The 25,652-nt window shown below is 49.3% G+C and overlaps 1 protein-coding gene across 1 annotated transcript; it reads right to left on the bottom strand.

Moving 5' to 3' along the window:
• Positions 1-354: 354 nt before the first annotated feature.
• On the bottom strand, positions 355-16,922 carry LOC141059017 (uncharacterized). The gene is made up of 5 exons (XM_073555225.1): positions 16,310-16,922; positions 15,537-16,221; positions 1,118-1,269; positions 902-994; positions 355-600 (listed from the first exon to the last, which is right to left on the bottom strand). Exons 1-5 carry the CDS (start codon positions 16,538-16,540, stop codon positions 355-357), a joined length of 1,407 nt encoding a protein of 468 aa, XP_073411326.1. The 5' UTR covers positions 16,541-16,922.
• Between the last annotated feature and the right edge of the window lie 8,730 nt (positions 16,923-25,652).

The raw sequence follows: 25,652 nt of genomic DNA on the forward strand, positions 1-25,652 counted from the left end.
CAAGTCAGAATGCCTAAAATTGGTGTACAGTGACTTAACATCTGCTGTCACCAATATGGCATCCTTGTCAATATGTAGATTGTCGATCCTTTTTAGTAATGCACCCGTATCTTTAAGGAAGGAGGGGAGGCTCTGCACAAATGGTTGTAAAATCGAATCAATCCATTGATTGACATGTTCCAAGAAATTCGCCGTTCCTGAGATGATAGGGTGCCTTGGTGGATGCTGAGTGTCCTTATGGATTTTTGGCAAGAGGTATAGAGTAGGAATCATGGGTTACAAGATGGTGAGTGCTGAAGCCAGATCCTTTTCAATCATCTCATTCTTGGCTGCTCTAGAGAGAATCGAGTTGAGTTATGATACATAAGCAGATAAGGGGTTGAAAGTAAGCTTTTTGTAGCAAATTTTGTTATTCAAATGACAAAAAGCTTCCCTTTCATGTGTTATTTTAGGCAAGATGACTATATTGCCCCCCTTATCTGCCGGCTTCAGCACCAAATCAGGGAGTGCCTGTAGATACTGCTGACACTCACGCTCCTCTCTCGTCAGCTTGTCATCCTTGAAAGATTTGTGAATTTTAAGAAAATCCTTAGTGACAATCTGAATGAATAGATCCACATTGGCACAGGTGGAAAGAGGGGGGAATTTCTTGGAACATGGTCGAATTTATGGAGGTATCTTACCTCCAACAAAGGTACAGTGTTCGATAGACAGGTCCTCAAGTATAACTAATGCGGATTGTTCCCCCTCTGTAAAAAATAAAGTAAGCAGATTACCATCATGGAAATGTTTTTTAAACAACAATGGACCAATCAAAACCCGCAGACAGAGGAAAACAAAGTCCCCTATCAAGCAGTGAAAGGTCAGCCTGTGAAAACTCGTGCTCACTTAGATTGATTACCTTATTATCGATTTTAGTTGGTTCAGGGGACCTAAGGTCATGCCTTCTGTAGGGATGGTAGTTGCATTCATGTGTTTTTTTGGTTTCCAACACCTGAAAGAGAAACCATGTAAGATGAGGCAGTATCCGACCGCTCACTCATAGAAGATATGGCGGTGATGGAAGGATTATGTACATGAGATGTCAAAGTAGCTGTTTTTTTCCAAAAAAACCCACATTTTTAAATTCATAGTCTCTAGTATCCCTATTAAATGTAGACATCTGCACTTCATTTAGTTTCTTGATCACTGTGTCCAAAGTTTTATCAAGCTGACCCTCAACATTTTTTAAAACATCAGTAGGACATTTGAATCTTAGATTGGTGAGTTCTGTATCAATTAAAAGATCCAAATTAGTAATTGATTTGGAATTCAAGTCAATCAATGGTTGCATAAGAGAAAACGAACAACTGCTACATGTCATGATCCAGGCTGGATCTGACAAGTTAAATGGACAAATTGAACTTTTTTCCTTTGGCTGTGTGCCAAAGTGGTGTGATTGCCCCCGGTGGCCATTAAAATTATTGCTCTGTGGTGTCATTTGTTCTAAGTTGCCCCGGGGGTGGTGAGCGGTAGCGCACTTTAGTTTCTTTGGTTAAGTGCACGTAATTATAAAACAGGTGTGATGCTCTATAAAAGAGTGTCAGGTGTGTTGATCACGGTTGGTGATAGTTAGTTATTCACAAGTAAGCCTGGGTGAAAGATGGTGCTGAACAAGAGTCCTGGGCAGCCCAGTCAGAGGGGTCGAGTAGCAGCTATGGAGTCTGCAAGGAGTGCTGGCATGGCATGGTGGAGTCGCAGTTATGGTGTCAGCCGGAAGTGCTTGCATGGCTGGGTGGAGTGGCGACTATGGTGTAGAGTTGCACTCAGCATGCTGGACTTGGTTGCTGAGGGCTGGACTCAAACATGCTGGATTTATTGGCAGAAAAGTTGGACTCAAGCATGCTTGACTTTTTGGCAGAAGCTGGACTCATTTTCGGGATGTTAGCACCGCAGACTGTGAGGAGGAATACCCTGGAGTGGACCCTCTGGACCGTGGCACCGAGGGACCCCGGACGAGCAACCAGGTGTGACCGACCCCTATACAGGGATCGTTAGGCGCAAGACCAGAGACTCGAATGCCATGGCAGCCAGAACAAAGAGGGGCGGCTCGGAATGGTTCACAGGGCGTGAGCAGGAACAGACACAGGACTTGAACAGGCATGGTTACCGGACTGGAGCAGGCACGGACACAGGACTGGAACCGGCACGGAGACAGGACTGGAGCAGGCACGGACACAGGACTGGAGCAGGCACGGACACAGGACTGGAACAGGCTCGGACACAGGACTGGAGCTGGCGGATACCGGACTGGAGCAGGCACAGACACAGGACTGGAGCAGGCATGGACACAGGACTGGAACAGGCACGGACACAGGACTGGAGCAGGCACGGAGACAGGACTGGAGCAGGCACGGACACAGGACTGGAGCTGGCATGGAGACAGGACTGGAACAGGCACGGAGACAAGACTGGAGCAGGCACGGACACAGGACTGGAACAGGCACGGAGACAGGACTGGAACAGGCACGGACACAGGACTGGAACAGGCACGGACACAGGACTGGAGCAGGGCTGGAAGCAAGCACAGAGATTAGGCAGAGAGCCGGATTCCAGCGGAGTACACAGGGCCTGAGGTGCAGAAAGAAACAACCACGGTCAGGCACCTCCACTAAGGGAGGGCGGCCTGATATGGCTGCTGCTGTGCCCCCATTGGTCCGGCGGTGCAATCGGGGCAGGGCACCGCCAGAGACCAGCTTAGCGGTGGAGGACCGGCCGCGACCTACTGCGCATGCGCGGGACCCTCGGTGACGTCACCAGCCGTGGGCCGGAGGAAGAGAGAGGCCGACGCCGGGGCTGGAGGAAGCGAGGCTGCTGGAGGGAGCGCGGCTGCCGGGCGAGGTGAGTATAGCTGCGCGCACGGGGGCGCAGGGCTGGGAGCGTGACAGGGGGATCGGGGGCCGTGACAGTACCCCCCCTTAAGCCGCCCCCTGCTGCGGTTGGCAAAAAATTTCCTGAGAATGTGGGGGGCGTTGATGTTCTCCCGGGGCTCCCAGGATCTCTCCTCAGGACCAAACCCCTCCCAGTCAACAAGGAAAAAGGTCCTCCCTCTAACTCTCCTCATGGCGAGAATATCCCTCACCTCGAAAGTATCATCCGAGCCCACAGGCTGAGGGGCTGGAGTGGGTGAAGGATGGAATTGATTCAGGACCACAGGTTTCAGGAGGGAGACGTGGAAGGTGTTCGGGATACGGAGCGAAGCAGGCAACCTCAATTTGTAGGCGACTTCGTTGACTCGATCCAGGACCTCAAAAGGACCTATGTACCGAGGGCCCAGCTTGTAAGAGGGTAGTTTCAGTCGGATGTACTTGGATGAGAGCCAGACCTTATCCCCAATGTGAAACGGTGGAGGATCCAGCCTCCTCTTGTCTGCGTGGTTCTTCATTCGCTCACTGGCCCTTTTGAGAGCGGAGTTGGTCTCGGACCAGATTTCAGAGAATTCCTGGAACAAGGAGTTGGCTGCCGGTACTTCGGAGGTTGGAGCGACAGGAAGAGGTATGTTAGGGTGTTTGCCGAATACCACAAAAAAGGGTGATTTAGTAGAGGGTTCGCCGGCATGATTGTTGTAGGCGAATTCCGCCCAAGGAAGCAGATCAGCCCAATTATCCTGGTGGCCGTAGGAAAAATGCCGAAGGTATGCAGTCAGGATCTGGTTAGTTCGTTCCGCTTGCCCATTGGTTTGTGGATGATAGGCAGAAGAAAAATCCAAGGAAATATCCAGAAGTTTGCAAAGTGCTCTCCAAAATTTAGCCGTAAACTGTACCCCACGATCAGAGACAATTCGTTCAGGTAGACCATGTAGTCTGAAAATCTGATGGACGAAGATCTTGGCTAATCCGGGAGCGGAAGGGAGGCCGCTTAACGGAATGAAATGCACCATTTTAGAAAAGTGGTCCACTACCACAAGAATCACCGTACAGCCAGACGAGCGGGGCAGATCCGTGATAAAGTCCATGGCGATATTCTCCCAAGGCGACTTCGGTACTGGCAAGGGAAGCAGCAGGCCAAATGGAGGACGACGGACTGTCTTATTCCTAGCACAGGAGGAACAGGAGGCGACGAAGTCTGCCACATCTTGACGAAGAGTGGGCCACCAATAATACCGCGTTATGAGGGCCAGGGTCTTCCCAATTCCGGCATGACCAGCCAGTTTGGAGGAATGCCCCCACAGAAGAACTCTCCTCTTGACGTCCTCTGGTACGAGAGTCTTGCCCGGAGGTGGAGAAAGCAGAGACAACGGAGCCACTGTGATTATCCTCGTTGGCTCGATAACATGGGAAGGCTCCTCCCCAGATTCAGTTGGTTGAAAGACTCTGGATAGAGCATCGGCTTTAGCGTTCTTGTCTCCAGGGCGGAAGTGCAGCTCGAAATCAAAGCGGGCAAAAAACAGAGACCACCTAGCCTGTCGAGGATTGAGTCTCTGGGCGGTCTGGAGGTAGGCTAGATTTTTGTGGTCAGAGTAAACAATAAAAGGGTGAACTGCTCCTTCCAGAAGGTGACGCCACTCCTCCAATGCCAATTTCATGGCCAGAAGCTCACGGTCGCCAATCGAATAGTTACACTCAGCCGGCGAAAAGGCTCTGGAGAAGAAGCCACAAGGGCGTAGGCGGCCCGAACCGGTCCTCTGGGATAAGACGGCCCCGGCGCCAGTCGAGGAAGCGTCCACCTCCAGCACGAAAGGCTTGCCGCTCTCAGGACGGATCAATACGGGAGCCGTGGAAAAAGCTTGTTTTAGCAACTGGAAGGCCTCTTCGGCTTCGGGTGTCCAGGAGTTGGCAGAGGTCCCCTTTCGGGTAAGGGCCGAGATCGGCCTGGAGAGCGAGGAGAAGTGCGGAATGAACTGCCGATAGTAGTTCGCGAAGCCCAAGAAACGTTGAATGGCTCTTAAGCCAACGGGGCGAGGCCACTTGAGAATGGCGGACAGTTTCTCGGGATCCATCTGTAGCCCGGCATCGGAGATGATGTAGCCCAGAATAGGCAGTGAGGTCTGTTCGAACAGGCACTTCTCCATCTTGGCATATAGACGATTCTCTCGAAGACGCCGAAGAACAAGGCGGACAGTCCTCCTGTGGGATGGAAGATCCGGGGAGAAGACCAGAATGTCATCCAGGTAGACTACGACACAGGAGTACAGGAGGTCCCGGAAGATTTCATTGACGAACTCCTGGAACACCGCCGGGGCATTGCACAGACCGAATGGCATCACCAAGTACTCATAATGACCGTCACGGGTGTTAAAGGCGGTCTTCCATTCATCGCCGGCACGGATGCGGATGAGGTTGTATGCCCCCCCTGAGGTCCAGTTTGGAGAAGATGCGTGCCCCCCTGAGACGGTCAAACAACTCCGGGATAAGAGGAAGTGGGTACCGGTTTTTGATAGTGATGTTGTTCAATCCTCTATAATCGATACATGGGCGCAGCGAACCGTCTTTCTTTTTAACGAAAAAGAACCCGGCACCGGCAGGAGATGAAGACTTCCGAATGAATCCCTTGGCAAGGTTCTCCGTGACGTACTCGGACATGGCTGCGGATTCTGCAGGGGACAGCGGGTAGATCCTGCCCCTGGGAGGAGTAGAACCGGGGATAAGCTCAATCGGGCAGTGACCGATGCGGTGGAAGAACCTCCGACTCCTTCTTGTCGAAAACGTCTGCATAAGCCCAATAGGCGGAAGGAAGCCCAGAGAGATCCTGAGGTGGGCGAACGGGAACCACTGGCTGAATGGGGTTCAGACAGCGACCATGACACGGGTCTCCCCAGCGCAAGACCTCCCCGGTCGACCAGTTGAGTACCGGCTGGTGTGTCCGTAACCACGGGAGACCGAGGAGAATGTCATGAGACAAGTCGGGCAGCACGTAGAAGGCCACTTTTTCACGGTGGAGGGCACCGACTTGCAAGATTACCTCTTCTGTGACCGCGGTGATGGATTCCAACAACGGTCGGCCATCGACGGAAGCGATAATCCGGGGGTTCTTCAGGGTGACCACGGGAATCCGATATTTGTCCACAACTTCACGCCGGATGAAGTTGCCTGCTGAGCCCGAATCCACATAGGCCACCTCGGACCCACGCCTCTCCCCTGAAAGCAGAAGAACAGAAAGTGTGAGGGCCTGAGAGGAATCATAATCACCTAGGAAGGCCTCTCTTACCTGGCCTAGGTGGAAGAGTTTCCCGGTCTCTCAGGACAAGAGCGGATGAAGTGGGATGCCCCTCCACAATAAAGACAAAGCCCTTGCTCCCGTCTCTCCCTCTGACATCTCTCAGCCATCCAGACCCGATCTACCTGCATGGGCTCAGGGGGCGGAGTATGTACAGGACCAGGCGGACGAGGATTAAAGGACCGGCTAGCGATCAGGGCCGGCCTAATGGGCCTCCTATCCCTCGCCGTTTCCCGGGTGCGCTCCTGGAACCGGAGGTCAATTCGAGTGGCCAGGGAGATGAGGTCCTCGAGGGTGGTGGGAGTATCACGCCCCGCCAACTCATCCTTAATTCTGCCCGACAACCCACGCCAAAAGGCCCCGACCAATGCCGCGTTATTCCAACCCAATTCGGAGGACATGGTGCGGAACCGAATGGCGTATTGACCAACAGTCAGGGTGCCCTGGTGTAGGTTGAAAAGAGATTCGGTAAGCGAGGCTACCCGTCCAGGCTCATCGAACACCTTACGAAAGGTGTCCAAGAAGAGCGGGATGTTAGAGACTATAGGATCGTCCCTCTCCCAGAGCGGATTTAACCAAGATAAGGCCTCTCCCTCCAGATGGGACATGATAAAGGCCACCTTGGCCCGATCGGAGGGATACTGATGAGGCTGAAGCTCAAAATGTAAGCCACACTGGTTTAGGAACCCTCTACACTGTTTGGGGTCCCCAGCGTATCTGGGTGGTTTGGCAAGGCGAGGAGAGGGGAACGGAGCGGGACTGGGGATGGCGGCCGAGGCGGCAGCGGCGGACTGGAGATCTCCCAGATGGCTATCTACCGAGGCCATATACGACAAAATATGGGACTGAGCGTCCCGCTGCTGGCTCAACTCCTGCTGGAGGCCGGCCAGCTGTGCGGCATTCCCCGGATCGGCCGCCTGAAGAGCGGACAAGCGGGACTCCATGGCCTTCATGACCGACATAATGCGCCCCTGGTTCTCCCGTAAAAAGAGGAGCTCCTTTTGACCGGGAGCGGCAGCACCGGCGGGATCCATGGCCTGACCGTACTGTTAGCACCGCAGACTGTGAGGAGGAATACCCTGGAGTGGACCCTCTGGACCGTGGCACCGAGGGACCCCGGACGAGCAACCAGGTGTGACCGACCCCTATACAGGGATCGTTAGGCGCAAGACCAGAGACTCGAATGCCACGGCAGCCGGAACAAAGAGGGGCGGCTCGGAATGGTTCACAGGGCGTGAGCAGGAACAGACACAGGACTTGAACAGGCACGGTTACCGGACTGGAGCAGGCACGGACATAGGACTGGAACCGGCACGGAGACAGGACTGGAGCAGGCACGGACACAGGACTGGAGCAGGCACGGACACAGGACTGGAACAGGCTCGGACACAGGACTGGAGCTGGCGGATACCGGACTGGAGCAGGCACGGACACAGGACTGGAGCAGGCACGGACACAGGACTGGAACAGGCACGGACACAGGACTGGAGCCGGCATGGAGACAGGACTGGAGCAGGCACGGACACAGGACTGGAGCTGGCACGGAGACAGGACTGGAACAGGCACGGAGACAAGACTGGAGCAGGCACGGACACAGGACTGGAACAGGCACGGACACAGGACTGGAACAGGCACGGACACAGGACTGGAGCAGGGCTGGAAGCAAGCACAGAGATTAGGCAGAGAGCCGGATTCCAGCGGAGTACACAGGGCCTGAGGTGCAGAAAGAAACAACCATGGTCAGGCGCCTCCACTAAGGGAGGGCGGCCTGATATGGCTGCTGCTGTGCCCCCACTGGTCCGGCGGTGCAATCGGGGCAGGGCACCGCCGGAGACCAGCTTAGCGGCGGAGGACCGGCCGCGACCTACTGCGCATGCGCGGGACCCGCGGTGACGTCACCAGCCGTGGGCCGGAGGAAGAGAGAGGCCGACGCCGGGGCTGGAGGAAGCGAGGCTGCTGGAGGGAGCGCGGCTGCCGGGCGAGGTGAGTATAGCTGCGCGCACGGGGGCGCAGGGCTGGGAGCGTGACAGGGGGATCGGGTGCCGTGACACGGGACTGTTTCTGGATAGCTGCATACGGGTGGTGGACTCTGCTCCAGGTCTGCACTACGGTGATGGATCCAGTTATGGTGATGGATCCGATTGGAGGAAAAGATGCACGCAGGTTGTGGGCTCTGTTGCGGGGAGCACAAGCAACAGAGCAAAAGCTAAGTGGTGTTCCCCTGTATTGTCATTTTTCCTTGTGTGTGTTTAGTGCAGTGGTGGGATTAGTTTCCGCACCAACCAATTCCCTAGTGAGGGTTTAGGTGCAGGGCGAGTCAGGGTTTTGAGGTTCCTGTGCATCGTCCGGTGCGGAACCAGCATTGGGAACCTTAGGAGTGTAGAAACACTGACACAGGGGAGTGCAGGAGGTCTCCACGTCCCCGTTCCCTATCGCAGGGCCCTCCATTGTTAATGTTACCCAGGTTTTCCCCTTATTGTATATATACGTGTAATATTTAAATTCGCCTGTTGGAGGCGGCATATCCAGCTGCACGTGTTATTGTTTAAATTCGCCCAACTGGAGGCGGTGTATCCAGGGTCACGTGTGTCATCTAAATCCGCCCTGCTGGGGGCGCTGTGTCCAGCCGTGCGTGACCGTGACATTATCACCAACCTTACATTTTTTTTTTCTGGTGAGCTTTGGCCATGTGGAGACCTGTGAGCAATAGCTGCTGGGCCTCACTGAGGTGTATGGGGAGCTGCATGGTGTTGAAGCAGTTCCAGCAGCAGTAATCAGGGTCTGGGGCCTTCCCTTTGGCTTCACCAGAAAATCAAATTGCTGGTCTGGCAAAAGCCCCCTTGAGTCGCTGCTGGGGAGCGGGACTTGTTCATACAGGTGGACGTACCCAGACAGGTGGGTGGAGTTGGTGATCCCCATGGTGCTGTCTGGGGTTCCCCGAGGTGAAGGGGTATGTCCCTGTAGTGAGCAGACTGGTGATAGTCCGCGGGGCTCACGTCAAATCTTCAATATCACCGAAGAAGCCGCCCCCTCCTGGTCAGTTGGAGGAAGGCAACCAGCGAGTGTATATTTCCTCCATATCCTGGTCCCCTTCTCCTCCAGGTGTGAGCAGCAGGTGTGCTGCGGGGGAGTAGGGGCATATCTCAACCCTTGCCATTAACCAACCCTGGGAGGCGCAGACCTCATTGTGAAAGGGCTGGAGGGTGGTGTTCCCTGGTGAATAGCGGGGGTGTGAGTGGGGTGACACAGGGGGACGCCTCTTTTGTCGAGTCCAGAATGAATTCACCAAATTATGACAAATGAATGTGTGGCAATAAACGTTCAGATCTGGACCTGTGTGTGAACGAGTGTGTATGGGTGGCCACCAAAAAACATCCTGTGGAAGTGTGTTGTGGAGTCTTACCTGCTCATAACAAACATACACATACATAAACTCGATCCCCAGGTCGGCACTGTGAAGATGAGTGGTGCCTCCAGAAGATACATTGCCAATACCAGCGGTGCGTTTGTCATTAACCTGAAGTGTCAGGTAGTGGTGGGGTGAACTCTGGATCTGGGTGTCCCCGTTGTAGGTGTTTCCCTATTGAGGAGTGGTCATGAGGGTCCAGAGGCCCCTCATTAAGGAGGGGTACTGTCATGATCCAGACTGGATCTGACAAGTTAAATGGACAAATTGAACTTTTTTCCCTTTGGCTGTGTGCCAAAGTGGTGTGATTGCCCCCGGTGGCCATTAGAATTATTGCTCTGTGGTGTCATTTGTTCTAAGCTGCCCCGGTGTTGGTGAGCGGTAGTGCACTTTAGATTCTTTTGTTAAGTGCACTTAATTATAAAACAGGTGTGATGCTCTATAAAAGAGTGTCAGGTGTGTTGATCACTGTTGGTGATAGTTAGTCATTCACAAGTAAGCCTGGGTGAAAGATGGAGCCGAACAAGAGTCCTGGGCAGCCCAGTCAGCGGGGTCGAGTAGCAGCTATGAAGTCTGCAAGGAGTGCTGGCATGGCATGGTGGAGTCGCAGTTATGGTGTCAGCAGGAAGTGCTTGCATGGCTTGGTGGAGTGGCGACTATGGTGTAGAGTTGCACTCAGCATGCTGGACTTGGTTGCTGAGGGCTGGACTCAAGCATGCTGGATTTATTGGCAGAAAAGTTGGACTCAAGCATGCTTGGCTTTTTGGCAGAAGCTGGACTCATTTTTGGGACTCTGTTTCTCGATAGCTGCATACGGGTGGTGGACTCTGCTCCAGGGCTGCACTACGGTGATGGATCCGGTTATGGTGATGGATCCGGTTGGAGGAAAAGATGCACGCAGGTGGCGGGCTCTGTTGCGGGGAGCATAAGCAACAGAGCAAAAGCTAAGTGGTGTTCCCCTATATTGTCATTTTTCCTTGTGTGTGTTTAGTGCAGTGGTGGGATTAATTTCCGCACCAACCAATTCCCTAGTGAGGGTTTAGGTGCAGGGTGAGTCAGGGTTTTGAGGTTCCTGTGCGTCGCCCGGTGCGGAACCAGCATAGGGAACGTTAGGAGTGTAGAAACACTGACTCAGGGGAGTGCAGGAGGACTCCACGTCCCCGTTCCCTATCGCAGGGCCCTCCATTGTTAATATTACCCAGGTTTTCCCCTTATTGTATATATACGTGTAATATTGAAATTCGGCAGCTGGAGGCGGTGTATCCAGGGTCACGCGTGTCATCTAAATCCGCCCTGCTGGAGGCGCTGTGTCCAGCCACGCGTGACCATGACACTACATGTCTCCTCCCACATCGAAACAAGTGTCTCATCCTTCACAGGGAAGACAGGGATGACCATAACACATAATCCCCTTGGAATAAGTTTCCGGGATTTATATTTCTCCAGAAAAGCCCACCTCCACCAGATTTTCATGCATTTCACCAGTGGAAATTTAATGTTGGAACACTGGCTATCACAACTTGGACCACTAGACGGTTGCAATTCAGTATAGCAGATAAATTCAGCTGACAGCACACAGATGGTTCAGTAGGATGCACGTTCCAGCGTCCCAGGGACCCAATAGGACAGATAACTCACAAAAAATATGTAGAAGGAACAGCATCCAATCCGGGTGAAAGAGTTCAATTCCTTTATTCTGCCATCAATACATCAATACAACGTTTCGACCATAACATGGTCTTTTTCCCAATAGCATAAGGAGCGACCATATATAGTGTGGGCAAACCAATCACTCTTCAGGTAACGCCCCATAGTAATAAATACAGAAAACTGAATCATATAATACATCAGATATATAAAAAATACATTACAGGGTATAACAACCGTCACACGGACATATACATATCAAAAATTGTCAAACACAATGGACATAAATATAGTAAACAATGTTTTCTACCATGATCACCCAATCCCTGATAAGCATAGCAGTCACTATGGTAATAATGCACCACAACGGCTTGTGTCATTGGCTGCTGAAACCACATGTTCCTCTGCATATCAATTGCAGATATGTTGTTTTAGTGCCATTTTTACACTGATACAGCGCAGAGCGGCTGCTCCTGACGCTGCCACTGTTTGCATCCAAATTTCAGCTATTCAGTTAGGCAGTTGTATATCAGTCAGATAGTGTAGCTAGAAACTGTCCAGTTTGGCTGTAAAATGTACCTTCCGGATTTTTTTTTTAGGGGGGGGACATAACTGAGGTTCTCAGACAAAGCCATCAGGGCACAAGTCCTACAAGTGTGTTGTGCACTGCTTCTATAGTGCTCCATGCACAAGTATAGCATTCTAAATAATTGTATTTCAGTCGCTGAATGTGAAAAAGCCTGCTGAATCCCACATTGTAGCTAGTTAGATAGGTGGCTGCATATCAGTCAGATAGTGCAGCTAGATAGTGTACCTTAACCTTAATTTTTTTTTTTTGAAGATTCAACTTTTCTGTGGTTGAAAGCCTATGACTGTGATGAAAACTGTGTGCGTCACTGTTGTCTTGGGGAAAACCATTGTCAAGATTGTCTTCAAACATATTTTGATACTGCAGAATGGGCGCGTCCCTTTTTCAAGTGAGGAGACAACTGTCAAAATTTCCTTTTGAATCATGGATAGACCACAGTGGCACCCAGAATTCAGCACATTTTGAATCATAACTATATGGGTAGATAGTGCTGCAAGAAGCCGCACATGGGTCGGTCTCTTTCATGAGGTCCAACTCCACAGTGTGTTGGTGGTGGAATGACACTCAAGCTTTCTTCGTCCATCCCCTTGTGGCAACCATGGACAAGAGAGAGGGAATAATTATCCTTTTCATCTACTAACTGGTGCGCATCCATCACCTTTTCCTTCTCCTCCTTTTCATGGTCCTTCTACAGTATATTTGTTAGTTCTCCATTTGTTCCTCCCATGGCAACCGCCTGTGAGATGACAGACCTGAACTTACAGATATTGTTAACATTAAAGGCATCCTCCTCTGCTTCCTCTTTTTCCTTCAGGACCATCAGCACCTCCTCACCCAGACTGTTTAAGGTGTGGTCCAGCTTTTAGATTACATTAATAGTGATGCAGATTACGGCATTGTCACCGCTAACCATCTTACCAGCCAATTGAGAAAACATGATGAAGGGTGCAGAGGTCCTTCATCTGTGTCCGCTACGCAAGTGTGAATTGCACCACGTCCGTACTGAAATGTACCAGGCCATGCAAAACGTCATACTGCACCAGGTCTCGGCGCTACTGCCACAGTGGCTGCGACCTGTGCAGAGTTGAATTCCATGATGTGGTCACTTCACATATCAGTTGGATAACTGGTAGTCCGAAAGATCTCTACACCCACTTATGTGGAATGGTGAAAGTGAACACACAACAACAGTGTTTTCTACTGTACAGCAGTGCATCCATGCTGGGACAGTGGTGTAGGAATTGCTGTACTACCAGATTGAGGATACAATCCATAAAAGGCACGTGTGGAAAGTTGATGCCGCCATAGGGCCACCACCAGGTTTGCACCGTTATATCACATGACCTTCTCTGGCTACAGGTTGAGTGTAGGCAGCCATTGGTCAACCTTGGCATGGATAGCTGCCCACAACTGTTGATCTGTATGACTGTGATCTCCAAGGCTTATTAATTTTAAAGCGGTCTGATTGTGGTGAGCCGTGGCTGCGCAGTACACAGCTGGGAGGATTCCCTCAGCAGTGTTGTAACGTTGGTTTCATTAAGGCAGATGGTTGAGGGCACAGGTGGAGGCACTAAAGGAGGTGGAGGAAGCAGAAGCACTGTGCGAAGTGTTACAGAGGTTTGTTCTGCAAGCCATGGGGATTCAAAGACTTGGTGTCTAGTGACACCTTGCTGTCTAGTGCTTAAAGTCTCCATCCCCTGTTGTGTAGTAGTTTAGTTTCACAAGTCAAGGTATTTAGTAGTTTAGTTCTCCAACCCCTCTAGTCTAGTAGTTTAGTTCTCCATGTTCTGTTGTGTATTTGTTTAGTTCTGCATTCATAGCTGTTTAGTAGTTTAGTTCTCCAACCCATGTTGTATATTAGTTTAGTTATGCATCGTATGTTGTGTAGTGGTTTAGTTCTACAACCCTGGCTGTTTAGTAGTTTAGTTCTCCAACCCCTGTTATCTAGTAGATCCACCTATTTAAAGCCTAGATTAAAGGCACTTCCATGACTTAACAAATATATCCCATCAGAAACAAGGAAGCTTAAGCCAATAAAATTAATACATTTTTATTGAATCAAAAAGATAAAAACCAACATAAAATCAAAAAAATTAAAGGAAAATACAAAATGCAGAATATGCTGTCTGCACAGAAAAATATACAAAGGCCTAAAGAATTATATGTCAAAAAGACAAATATTCAGGTCCTACTTAATTGCATGAATTAATCCAGTTCAGTCACTTAATGAATAATATCAAGCAATGGCCAATTGTTTAAAGCAGATAAATATATACAATGTTAGAAAAATAGTACAAAAGAAAAAAAATGTCTTTTTCTTCCAAGACCCGAAAGAATCAGGTATAAATCCACTAAAATTTTTACTCACATGAGAGATTTTTTAACTGAAACTGGCAGTAAAAAACACCTGAGACACACTAACAGCAAATGATACAAAGATCTAATATCCAAGTCCAATCAAAAAAACATATCAAAAAACCATATTTGTATAGCAGCGATTCATAGTATTCACAAATAAATACATAAGAAAGGTTAAAGGGATTAATAAATATCCACAAAAGTGTTAATATACAAATGATAATAGCTAAAGCTAGTGCATAAATTAAGACCAGGTGGTCAAATTCAATCCATCATCAGAGACACCATGAAGGCTCCTATATAAAGTAATAAATTAAATAAATTTAAATGTGTAAAATGCAAAGGGTGAAATGCTTTGAATACAGTAGGCTGGATGCTGTATGTTGCCTGGCAATGCAATGCAGAGCCCCATAAACGTGCAAAATGCAAAGAGTTAAAGTGTCTCGAGTGCAGTAGGCTGAATGCTATATATTGCCTGGCAGTGCAGTATAAAGCCCCATAACTATGCAAATACAAGGGGTAAAGTGTCTCAAGTGCAGTAGGCTGAATGTTGCATATTACCTGGCAGTACAATGCAGAGCCCCGTGTTGCTTCTTCCTGGGGTGTAGCTAGCATGATTTTTAAGATTTTTTTGCAAATGTAAAAAAAAAGGACCGAAGCTAGGCAACTGCAGAACCGTGAACGATGCTGTCCACTGCAAGAGTTGGGCCTCAGGATGCATTAGTTGTCGCGATTGCATAACTCTGTGTGTACGTAACCTCATCTTCATCCTCCTCATCCTCTGCTGAGCTACTCAGCTTCATTCCTCGGGGTTTGCAACAAGTGTGATTTACTACCTCATCATCATCCTCTTCCTGCCTTGACAGCACAGTACAGTCCGTGGGCGCCTCAAATATCTGAGTCTCATCACAAATGGGTCACCTTTGCCCAATGGGGTTAACATCTGTTGAAGAGGGTTTGGTTTATGCTCTGACAAAACTTCGTCTGGCCAACGATCTAAGTCAGAAAAAATTTGGCCGTCGGTGCAGATGATTTCCTAAATTTGTGTGTCTCCTTTCCACCCCTTCAACCATAAGGCCCGCCTGCCTGCATTGGTCAGTCCTGCTGCTCTAGCCGACAACCGGAGAGAATCCACGGAGGAGTCGGAGAGGAAAGCCGCTGCTCCTTTAATGAGGGGCATAGAGGAAAGAAGCCTACTCCTAGCTACTCCATTTTTAATATTGTCCTCCAAGTCGTTCAGCCTCACCAACATAGATCTTGCCGTACATGTGGCTGCTATTGCGGGCTTAAAGGCTGCCGTACAAGCTTCCCAAGATCTTTTGAGGAATGTATCGGTCTTACGATCCGAAGAATCAGCCAAAGTTCCCGAATCCTCCACCGGCAAGGAGGATCTACGGGAAGTAGAGGCCACTGCCGCATCCACCTTGGGGGCTCTCGACCAGGCCGTTAACTCCTCATCGTCAAAGGGATACTTACGCTTTGACGTTAAGGGGAGGAAGGTCCTCTGACCTTGTTTCTCCCATTCCCTCTTAACTAGGTCTTTTACAGCTGAGACCACTGGGAATGCTCGGATCTTTTTACGAGAAATACCCGCAAACATAATGTCCTGAGGGGTCTTGGGGTCCTTACTCTCCGGCAACCCCATGGTATTTCGGACAGACTTTACAAGATTACTGACACTGTCCGTGGGGAAACACGTCTGATCCTCGTCCTCTGAGGAAAGGTATTCCTGGGACTTATCGGAATCTAGTTCTCCGGTATCTGACGGTGACCTGGACGCCAGCGAGACTCCTCCTTTAGGTGAACATATTTCTCTCATGGAGGAGTGACCCCCTAGACTACTGGAACCTCCTAAGGCCCGTAGTTCCTCTCTTATCATTGCCCAGATATCCTCCTTCTTTCGTGAGGATTCCTCCTGCAAGGCCTCCTCAACGCATGATTGGCATAATCTCTTTGGGTGGCCATCCGGGAGGGGCTGCGAACATAAGGCACACTCTCTATGTTTCGCCTTCTCTGTTCTTTTAGCCTAAAAGGGGTATGGACCAGAAAGAGAAGGCCATCAATTATCTAACCTGACCAAAAAACACTCACCCGTGAATTTCGTCAGCAACTACCGGCTGCGGTGTCCGGGACCCAGGCTGAGGCGAGGCATGGGACGACTTCCTTTCCTTACGTTTCTTCTCTACTGGCTCATCTTGTCTGGAAGGCCCAATGGATTCCTTCCTAGAGCTGCCACTTCTTCTGGTGCTATTGGATCTTCTCGTAGCACTGCTCTGTCGACTACCAAGTGGGGATACCACTGGCTGACCTAATGGGAGCGAAGCTGAGTCATCTAAGGACGACATGACTGCGCACTGGCGCTGTGTCTGTGGCTTCCTTTTAAAGCCTTTGCTATAGCTGCTCCTCTTTTTTTTTTTTTACCATTTTTTTTTCAGCCCCTACTGCGCATGCGCGGGCGTTGTCCCGCGGTCTCTGCCTTCAGCCTGAACCCGGAAGTCCTCCTCCACTTCCGGGTTGCCTCTCCTGCACTGGGTCACCGCAAATAGTGATGCGGCCGGCGCATCGCGCGTCTGCGCCCCCTCTCCACGCACGGACTCCTCTCCTGTCCAGGTATGACTCCAGCAGCGCCGCTCAGCACACGCCGCACAAGCCCTTCTGCCACGGGGGGGGGGCGCCGGCCTCAGTACGCCCGATGGCGTTCGTAATGCGTCCAACCCCGGGGGGGGAGGGGGGTATAGCCATCACCCCAGTGAGCTTTGGCACCACTTTCGCCTCCAGCCTCACCTGCATTACGCCAGCTCTGGGGGGGGGGGGATACCCCTCTCCGCCCGACGCTGCCTCCGGACCTGGGGCCCCTGCTACTCATATTATGCAGGCAGGCGGCTACCAGACCAGGTATCCTCTTCTGCGGGTTCCTCTCTCAGTGGGTGCTGTCGTGGCGAAGAGGAAAAAAAAGGTTAATTCAGGTGCCACCACTGAGTACTGTGCTGTGTGTGATGTTAAAGTGGAGGAAGAAGAGCAGAGGCCACTTGATGAAGCACTTGCCATCTACTGGAGCTCATGTTCTTTCTGGCTCTCATCTACAAAGCATACAGCTGCAGGAAAGAGAGCGGAGTTGCCCGTTTAGTAACAAGTTGTAAAAATGCTGGCAAAATTCTAACTGAAGCAAAGCAAACCAACTTCTCATCCCTCATATCATACCTGCCTCACAACCCTAAACTGCTGTTCAGTACTTTCAATTCTTTCCTGAATACTTTGCATCACCACCTGTGAACATGACACAATAATGTCCTACCTCATTCCAAACTTTACCACAGTCTTCATCACAAGCATAACCCATCTCTTCCACCTGTCACGAACTCCTGGTGTCTTTCATCCTGATTGAAACATACCTCATTCACACCCATCCTCAAAAAGCCCACCCTTGACCCAGGTGAAGGGGTTGGTGCATCGCTATCTGGCCTGGTTCTGGGGGCCGTCCAAATGAGGTCACCAGGCTGTAAGCCTGTGAGGGATAGCCTTATACTTCAAATACTTTGGAGCCTGTCCTGCAGGCCGCCAGATATAGTCTTGGTTTCCTCAGTGTTCTAGTGTTTAATTGCTACTTTTGACTCTGACCTTTGCCTGGATTTCTGACTCTGCTACAGCCTGCCGATTTTGTACCTCTGCTGCCCTCCCGTTTTTTTGACTCAATCCTTAGCCTGGATTTTAACTCTGCTACAGCCTGCCGATTTTGTACCTCTGCTTCCCGCTCTGTTTTTTAACTCTGACCTTAGCCTGGATTTTGACTCTGCTACAGCCTGCCGATTTTTGTACCTCTTCTGCTCTCCCGGTTTCTGACTTTTGACTCCTGACTACGCTTTCGGTACCGGTTTTTAGTTCCTTCCTGGCAACCATCCTGCTCCAGTCCGCTGCTCTCATAGGTAGCTACCTCTTGAACTCTGCTGTAATTCCAGATCCCTGTATAGATATAAAGGGTCTTGGGGTTTCTCGGTGTGCTGTCTTACGTGCGGCTCAGACTCGCAACTGACGGACGTCACACATAGTGTATTCTTGTTATTTTTGTTATTTACAGTGCTCTCTTTTATTACATAGTCCGCTCTTTTGTTAGATATAAAATGACTGCTGATGGAGGAGCCAGTGACCAGACTACCAGTCCATTATCTCCTCCATTAGAAAAGAAGCTTTCCCATGCTCCATCAGTCATCATTGCATTATATATCTTAACAAGAGAGGAGAGTATGTAATAAAAAACAGGGCTCTATATAATCCAATATGTAAGAGACGGTGCTGTACATAACAAGAGAGGGCACTGTATAGGGGACGGCAATATACATAATAAAGGAGACTATGTAATATATATACATGTATGTGTGGGTGGCTATATATATATATATATATATATATATATCTTTGTCACCATAAAAGGAGGGGGCCCCAGACAGGGGTCCCAAGATGTCAGTGTCTGCCCCTGAGACTGATCGTAGGTCTTTTTCATGGCATATTAGCGCCTTTACTATTAATTCCATGTGTGCGTTTTTCACGCACATAGGCAGTTAGTGCAGAACAATCCAATCATTAGAACAATCCAACATCTATAAATGCTGTGTGACAATTGGGATGTCCTCAATTATAAATGTGGGATTCCTAAATTATCCTTCTGACTATACTCACTCTATCATAAGTATTCTAAAATTGTTTGCTCCACTCTGTTAGATCAGGGATTAGCTTGGTTTTGGGAATATTATAATGTACCAGTTCTCTACACCATAAGCAAATTGCATCAGTTTATTTATTAAGAAGGTCTGCAATGGGAAGTATTTCACCAAATAAACATTGGTTCTGGCAATCTGAAGAGCTAACAGAATGTGTGTACTGTTAATTCTATGGGATTTAGTCTTTATTGTATCAGTCTTCAGTATATAAAATTCTATGTTATGTTTGTACTTTTATTTCTTGATATTTCTGGATTTTTTTTTTATGTAAGCAGAAAGCTTATCAATAGAGTTGAGCGACTTTTGGTTTTTTAGGGTCGCGTTTCGTTTCGTGAAACCCGACTTTTCCAAAAGTCGGGTCGAGCAAGATCGTCCGATTATAGGGAAAAGTAGGGGTCGTCCCGAAACACGAAACCCAATGTAAGTTAATGGGGAATAAAAGTCGGCAGTGAGAGGAGGACAGGAAACACACCTACAGTGCCCATTTGAATGCCAAAAGCATCAATTCTTCTTACTTAAGCTTGTCAACCTTAATTAACTTCATAATACAAGTTACGCACTGAAAAATGGGGGTTATTTGGCTAAATTTGTGGGGGGGGAGGGCTGGCTGCAGGTTTTCATGTGCCCTGGGCGAAAGAGCGCCCCTTTAACACATACCACAACTCATCATGCTCCGATACGGCAGAGAAATAGCGGTATAGTACAATGAAAAATACCTCACTGTTTACATCTCATGACGAGGCCCATCTATTTCTCCATACAAAATCATTGGTCCCATATAATGTTTGAAACAGTATATGATGAGCTCCACATAATGCTACAGTATATGTTGGTCCCCATGGATGAAGCTCCACTGTCTTATGGGCCCAAATAATGCTCCAAACATAATGGGCCCCATTTCTAATGCTCTAGTGTATAATGGGCCCTGTAAATGCTGCTCCAGTGTCTGATGTCCACCTTTGGAATGTTTCAGTGTATGGTGGGCCCCATCTATCATTCTCCAGAGTATAGTGCTCCCCAAAAATTGCTGTCCCAACATAGAAAACAATCAAATAAGTCTCCTCGCTAGGGAATCCCTGTACTTGTCTGGACAGGTGCTATAGCTTGCTTAACAGCTCGCCAGCCGTTCTCACGCCCAGTATGGATTGCACGTGATTGCACAAAGGTTAGAAAGGGTACCGTATCCCTGGATAACATGTATGGATAGCGTACACATTCAAAATATATGTCTATACAGCATGAGGCAGGCTCAGACGGTGTTAGGCCCAGTATGGATTGCACGTCATTGCACAAAGGTTAGAAAGGGTACCGTATCCCCGGATAACATGTATGGATAGCGTACACATTCAAAATATATGTCTATACAGCATGAGGCAGGCTCAGACGGTGTTAGGCCCAGTATGGATTGCACGTCATTGCACAAAGGTTAGAAGGGGTACCGTATCCCCGGATAACATGTATGGATAGCGTACACATTCAAAATATATGTCTATACAGCATGAGGCAGGCTCAGACGGTGTTAGGCCCAGTATGGATTGCACGTCATTGCACAAAGGTTAGAAGGGGTACCGTATCCCCGGATAACATGTATGGATAGCGTACACATTCAAAATATATGTCTATACAGCATGAGGCAGGCTCAGACGGTGTTAGGCCCAGTATGGATTGCACGTCATTGCACAAAGGTTAGAAAGGGTACCGTATCCCCGGATAACATGTATGGATAGCGTACACATTCAAAATATATGTCTATACAGCATGAGGCAGGCTCAGACGGTGTTAGGCCCAGTATGGATTGCACGTCATTGCACAAAGGTTAGAAGGGGTACCGTATCCCCGGATAACATGTATGGATAGCGTACACATTCAAAATATATGTCTATACAGCATGAGGCAGGCTCAGACGGTGTTAGGCCCAGTATGGATTGCACGTCATTGCACAAAGGTTAGAAAGGGTACCGTATCCCCGGATAACATGTATGGATAGCGTACACATTCAAAATATATGTCTATACAGCATGAGGCAGGCTCAGACGGTGTTAGGCCCAGTATGGATTGCACGTCATTGCACAAAGGTTAGAAGGGGTACCGTATCCCCGGATAACATGTATGGATAGCGTACACATTCAAAATATATGTCTATACAGCATGAGGCAGGCTCAGACGGTGTTAGGCCCAGTATGGATTGCACGTCATTGCACAAAGGTTAGAAGGGGTACCGTATCCCCGGATAACATGTATGGATAGCGTACACATTCAAAATATATGTCTATACAGCATGAGGCAGGCTCAGACGGTGTTAGGCCCAGTATGGATTGCACGTCATTGCACAAAGGTTAGAAAGGGTACCGTATCCCCGGATAACATGTATGGATAGCGTACACATTCAAAATATATGTCTATACAGCATGAGGCACGCTCAGACGGTGTTAGGCCCAGTATGGATTGCACGTCATTGCACAAAGGTTAGAAGGGGTACCGTATCCCCGGATAACATGTATGGATAGCGTACACATTCAAAATATATGTCTATACAGCATGAGGCAGGCTCAGACGGTGTTAGGCCCAGTATGGATTGCACGTCATTGCACAAAGGTTAGAAAGGGTACCGTATCCCCGGATAACATGTATGGATAGCGTACACATTCAAAATATATGTCTATACAGCATGAGGCAGGCTCAGACGGTGTTAGGCCCAGTATGGATTGCACGTCATTGCACAAAGGTTAGAAGGGGTACCGTATCCCCGGATAACATGTATGGATAGCGTACACATTCAAAATATATGTCTATACAGCATGAGGCAGGCTCAGACGGTGTTAGGCCCAGTATGGATTGCACGTCATTGCACAAAGGTTAGAAAGGGTACCGTATCCCCGGATAACATGTATGGATAGCGTACACATTCAAAATATATGTCTATACAGCATGAGGCAGGCTTAGATGGTGTTAGGCCCAGTATGGATTGCACGTCATTGCACAAAGGTTAGAAGGGGTACCGTATCCCCGGATAACATGTATGGATAGCGTACACATTCAAAATATATGTCTCAGGAGGCAGGCTCAGACGGTGTTAGGCCCAGTATGGATTGCACGTGATTGCACAAAGGTTAAAAAGGGTACCGTATCCCCGGATAACATGTATGGATAGCGTACACATTCAAAATATATGTCTATACAGCATGAGGCAGGCTCAGACGGTGTTAGGCCCAGTATGGATTGCACGTCATTGCACAAAGGTTAGAAGGGGTACCGTATCCCCGGATAACATGTATGGATAGCGTACACATTCAAAATATATGTCTATACAGCATGAGGCAGGCTAAGACGGTGTTAGGCCCAGTATGGATTGCACGTCATTGCACAAAGGTTAGAAGGGGTACCGTATCCCCGGATAACATGTATGGATAGCGTACACATTCAAAATATATGTCTATACAGCATGAGGCAGGCTCAGACGGTGTTAGGCCCAGTATGGATTGCACGTCATTGCACAAAGGTTAGAAAGGGTACCGTATCCCCGGATAACATGTATGGATAGCGTACACATTCAAAATATATGTCTATACAGCATGAGGCAGGCTCAGACGGTGTTAGGCCCAGTATGGATTGCACGTCATTGCACAAAGGTTAGAAGGGGTACCGTATCCCCGGATAACATGTATGGATAGCGTACACATTCAAAATATATGTCTCAGGAGGCAGGCTCAGATGGTGTTAGGCCCAGTATGGATTGCACGTGATTGCACAAAGGTTAGAAAGGGTACCGTATCCCCGGATAACATGTATGGATAGCGTACACATTCAAAATATATGTCTATACAGCATGAGGCAGGCTCAGACGGTGTTAGGCCCAGTATGGATTGCACGTCATTGCACAAAGGTTAGAAAGGGTACCGTATCCCCGGATAACATGTATGGATAGCGTACACATTCAAAATATATGTCTATACAGCATGAGGCAGGCTCAGACGGTGTTAGGCCCAGTATGGATTGCACGTCATTGCACAAAGGTTAGAAGGGGTACCGTATCCCCGGATAACATGTATGGATAGCGTACACATTCAAAATATATGTCTATACAGCATGAGGCAGGCTCAGACGGTGTTAGGCCCAGTATGGATTGCACGTCATTGCACAAAGGTTAGAAGGGGTACCGTATCCCCGGATAACATGTATGGATAGCGTACACATTCAAAATATATGTCTATACAGCATGAGGCAGGCTCAGACAGTGTTAGGCACAGTATGGATTGCACGTCATTGCACAAAGGTTAGAAGGGGTACCGTATCCCCGGATAACATGTATGGATAGCGTACACATTCAAAATGTATGTCTATACAGCATGAGGCAGGCTCAGACGGTGTTAGGCCCAGTATGGATTGCACGTCATTGCACAAATGTTAGAAAGGGTACCGTATCCCCGGATAACATGTATGGATAGCGTACACATTCAAAATATATGTCTATACAGCATGAGGCAGGCTCAGACGGTGTTAGGCACAGTATGGATTGCACGTCATTGCACAAAGGTTAGAAGGGGTACCGTATCCCCGGATAACATGTATGGATAGCGTACACATTCAAAATATATGTCTATACAGCATGAGGCAGGCTCAGACGGTGTTAGGCCCTGTATGGATTGCACGTCATTGCACAAAGGTTAGAAAGGGTACCGTATCCCCGGATAACATGTATGGATAGCGTACACATTCAAAATATATGTCTATACAGCATGAGGCAGGCTCAGACGGTGTTAGGCCCAGTATGGATTGCACGTCATTGCACAAAGGTTAGAAAGGGTACCGTATCCCTGGATAATATATGTCTCAGGAGACAGGCTCAGACGGTGTCAGGCACAGTATGGATTTGACGGCCCAGATTACACAGCGGAGGAGCAGGGAGAGGTAAAGATTGCAAATGCTGGGGCCCTGGCAAAGCAAGGGGGGCCCACTCGTGGGCGTTGGTACTGGCACTGGGCCCCTCATAGTACAGCGGTGTGTCTGATGGCGGGTGTGCACCACCACCGTCAGAGACACTTGATTGCACTATGAGGGACCCTGTGCCAGTGCCCGCGCCCAAGAGTCAGCCTACCCACCTGTCCAGGGCAACGGCACTCGCACGGTGTCGTGCGCTAGGTGGTGACCCCGGCCATGGGGGGGGAGGCAGCACAGTTAGGGAGTTTTAGAAAGTGGCATATGTTGATGTTGGACATTCAGCTGATGCAAAAGGCGAAATAGGTGAAGTACCAGGAAGAGGTGGACCAAAGCAAGCCATTTTTATGTCACCCTATGTGTCATCAGGGGAAGGTGGGACAAAATCCTTGGAAACCCATGCGTGGTTCATTTTAATGAAGGTTAGATCATCCACATTTTGGGTTGACAGACGGGTCCTTTTTTCTGTCAGGATTGATCCAGCTGCACTGAAGACTCTTTCCGATAGCACACTTGCAGCTGGGCAAGCGAGCTCCTGTAAGGCATATTGGGCCAATTCAGGCCAGGTGTCCAGTTTAGCGGCCCAATAGTCAAAGGGGAATGACCTGTGTGGGAGAACATCGATATGGGAGGAAAAGTAGTTTGTAACCATAGTTGACAACTGCTGTCTCCTGTCACTTTCCATCGATGCAGTATTACCAGTTGTGTGAGCGGTATTTGAAAAATCAGTCCACAACATTGTCATGAAACCCCTGTCTCCAACGCCACTTCTGCTGTGTGCACCACGAACACCTCTGCCAAGCTGCCCCCGGCCCGTACGGCTCGTGTGAGAACCATCACCGCTGCTGTGTGCTGGGAATGCCTCAAGCAACCGATTTACCAGAGTTGCTTGTTTATTAGCCAATATTAGGTCAAGGTTCTCCTGTGGCATGATGTTTTGTAATTTGCCTTTATAGCGTGGATCCAGGATGCTGGCCAACCAGTAGTCGTCATCGTTCATCATTTTGGCAATGCGGGGGTCCCTTTTTAGGATCCGCAAGGCATAATCTGACATGTGGGCCAATGTTCCCGGTGTCAATGATGCACTGCGAGTGCTGGGTGGAGGAGCACTTTCTGGCAAATCCACATCCCTCCAGTCACGAACAAACCCTGTACCAGACCTTGCCACGCCAACATTTTCACTTGCCCCACGAGATGCATCCTCCTCCCCTAAGTAATCATCCCCATCATCCTCCTCCTCCTCCTCTTCTTCCTCCACCTCGTCCAGGAGAGGTCCCTGAGCAGACAATGGCTGAATGTCATCAAGGATTCCCTCCTCCTCTTCCTCCTCATCAACATTGGCTGCAGACGCCTGCTCCTTAAGGTGCGTCAAAGTTTGCATGAGCAGACACATAAGTGGGATGCTCATGCTTAGGATGGCGTCGTCTGCGCTTACCAGCCGTGTGCATTCCTCAAAACACTGAAGGACTTTACAAAGGTCTTTCAGCTTCGACCACTGCACGCTTGTCAACTCCATGTCTGCTCTCAAAGTGCCTGGCCGTGTATCCTCCCACAAATGCATTATGGCCTGCCTCTGCTCGCACAGCCGCTCCACCATGTGGAGGGTGGAGTTCCACCTTGTTGCAATGTCGATAATGAGGCGGTGGTTGGGAAGGTGGAGCAATCGCTGCAGCTTCTGCATACGAACGGAGTGTACAGGCGACCGGCGGATGTGCGCGCACAGTTTTCGCACCTTCTGGAGCAGGGCTGTTAACTCCGGATAATTTTTGAGGAAGCACTGCACCACCAGGTTCAAGGTGTGAGCCAA

The sequence above is a fragment of the Dendrobates tinctorius genome, unplaced genomic scaffold (genome assembly GCF_039654945.1).
Source record: "Dendrobates tinctorius isolate UK_male_01 unplaced genomic scaffold, ASM3965494v1 ptg000223l, whole genome shotgun sequence".
NCBI classification, from domain to species: Eukaryota; Metazoa; Chordata; class Amphibia; order Anura; family Dendrobatidae; genus Dendrobates; species Dendrobates tinctorius.

Excerpts from the sequence above, each read along its gene's own strand:
- LOC141059017 (XM_073555225.1), bottom strand. The coding sequence starts at position 16,540 with ATGTCGTCCTTAGATGACTCAGCTTCGCTCCCATTAGGTCAGCCAGTG. Across the intron at positions 16,222-16,309 it reads GGTCCCGGACACCGCAGCCG|GCTAAAAGAACAGAGAAGGC; the intron begins GTAGTTGCTGAC and ends TACCCCTTTTAG. Across the intron at positions 995-1,117 it reads GAGACTATGAATTTAAAAAT|GTGTTGGAAACCAAAAAAAC; the intron begins GTGGGTTTTTTT and ends TTTCTCTTTCAG.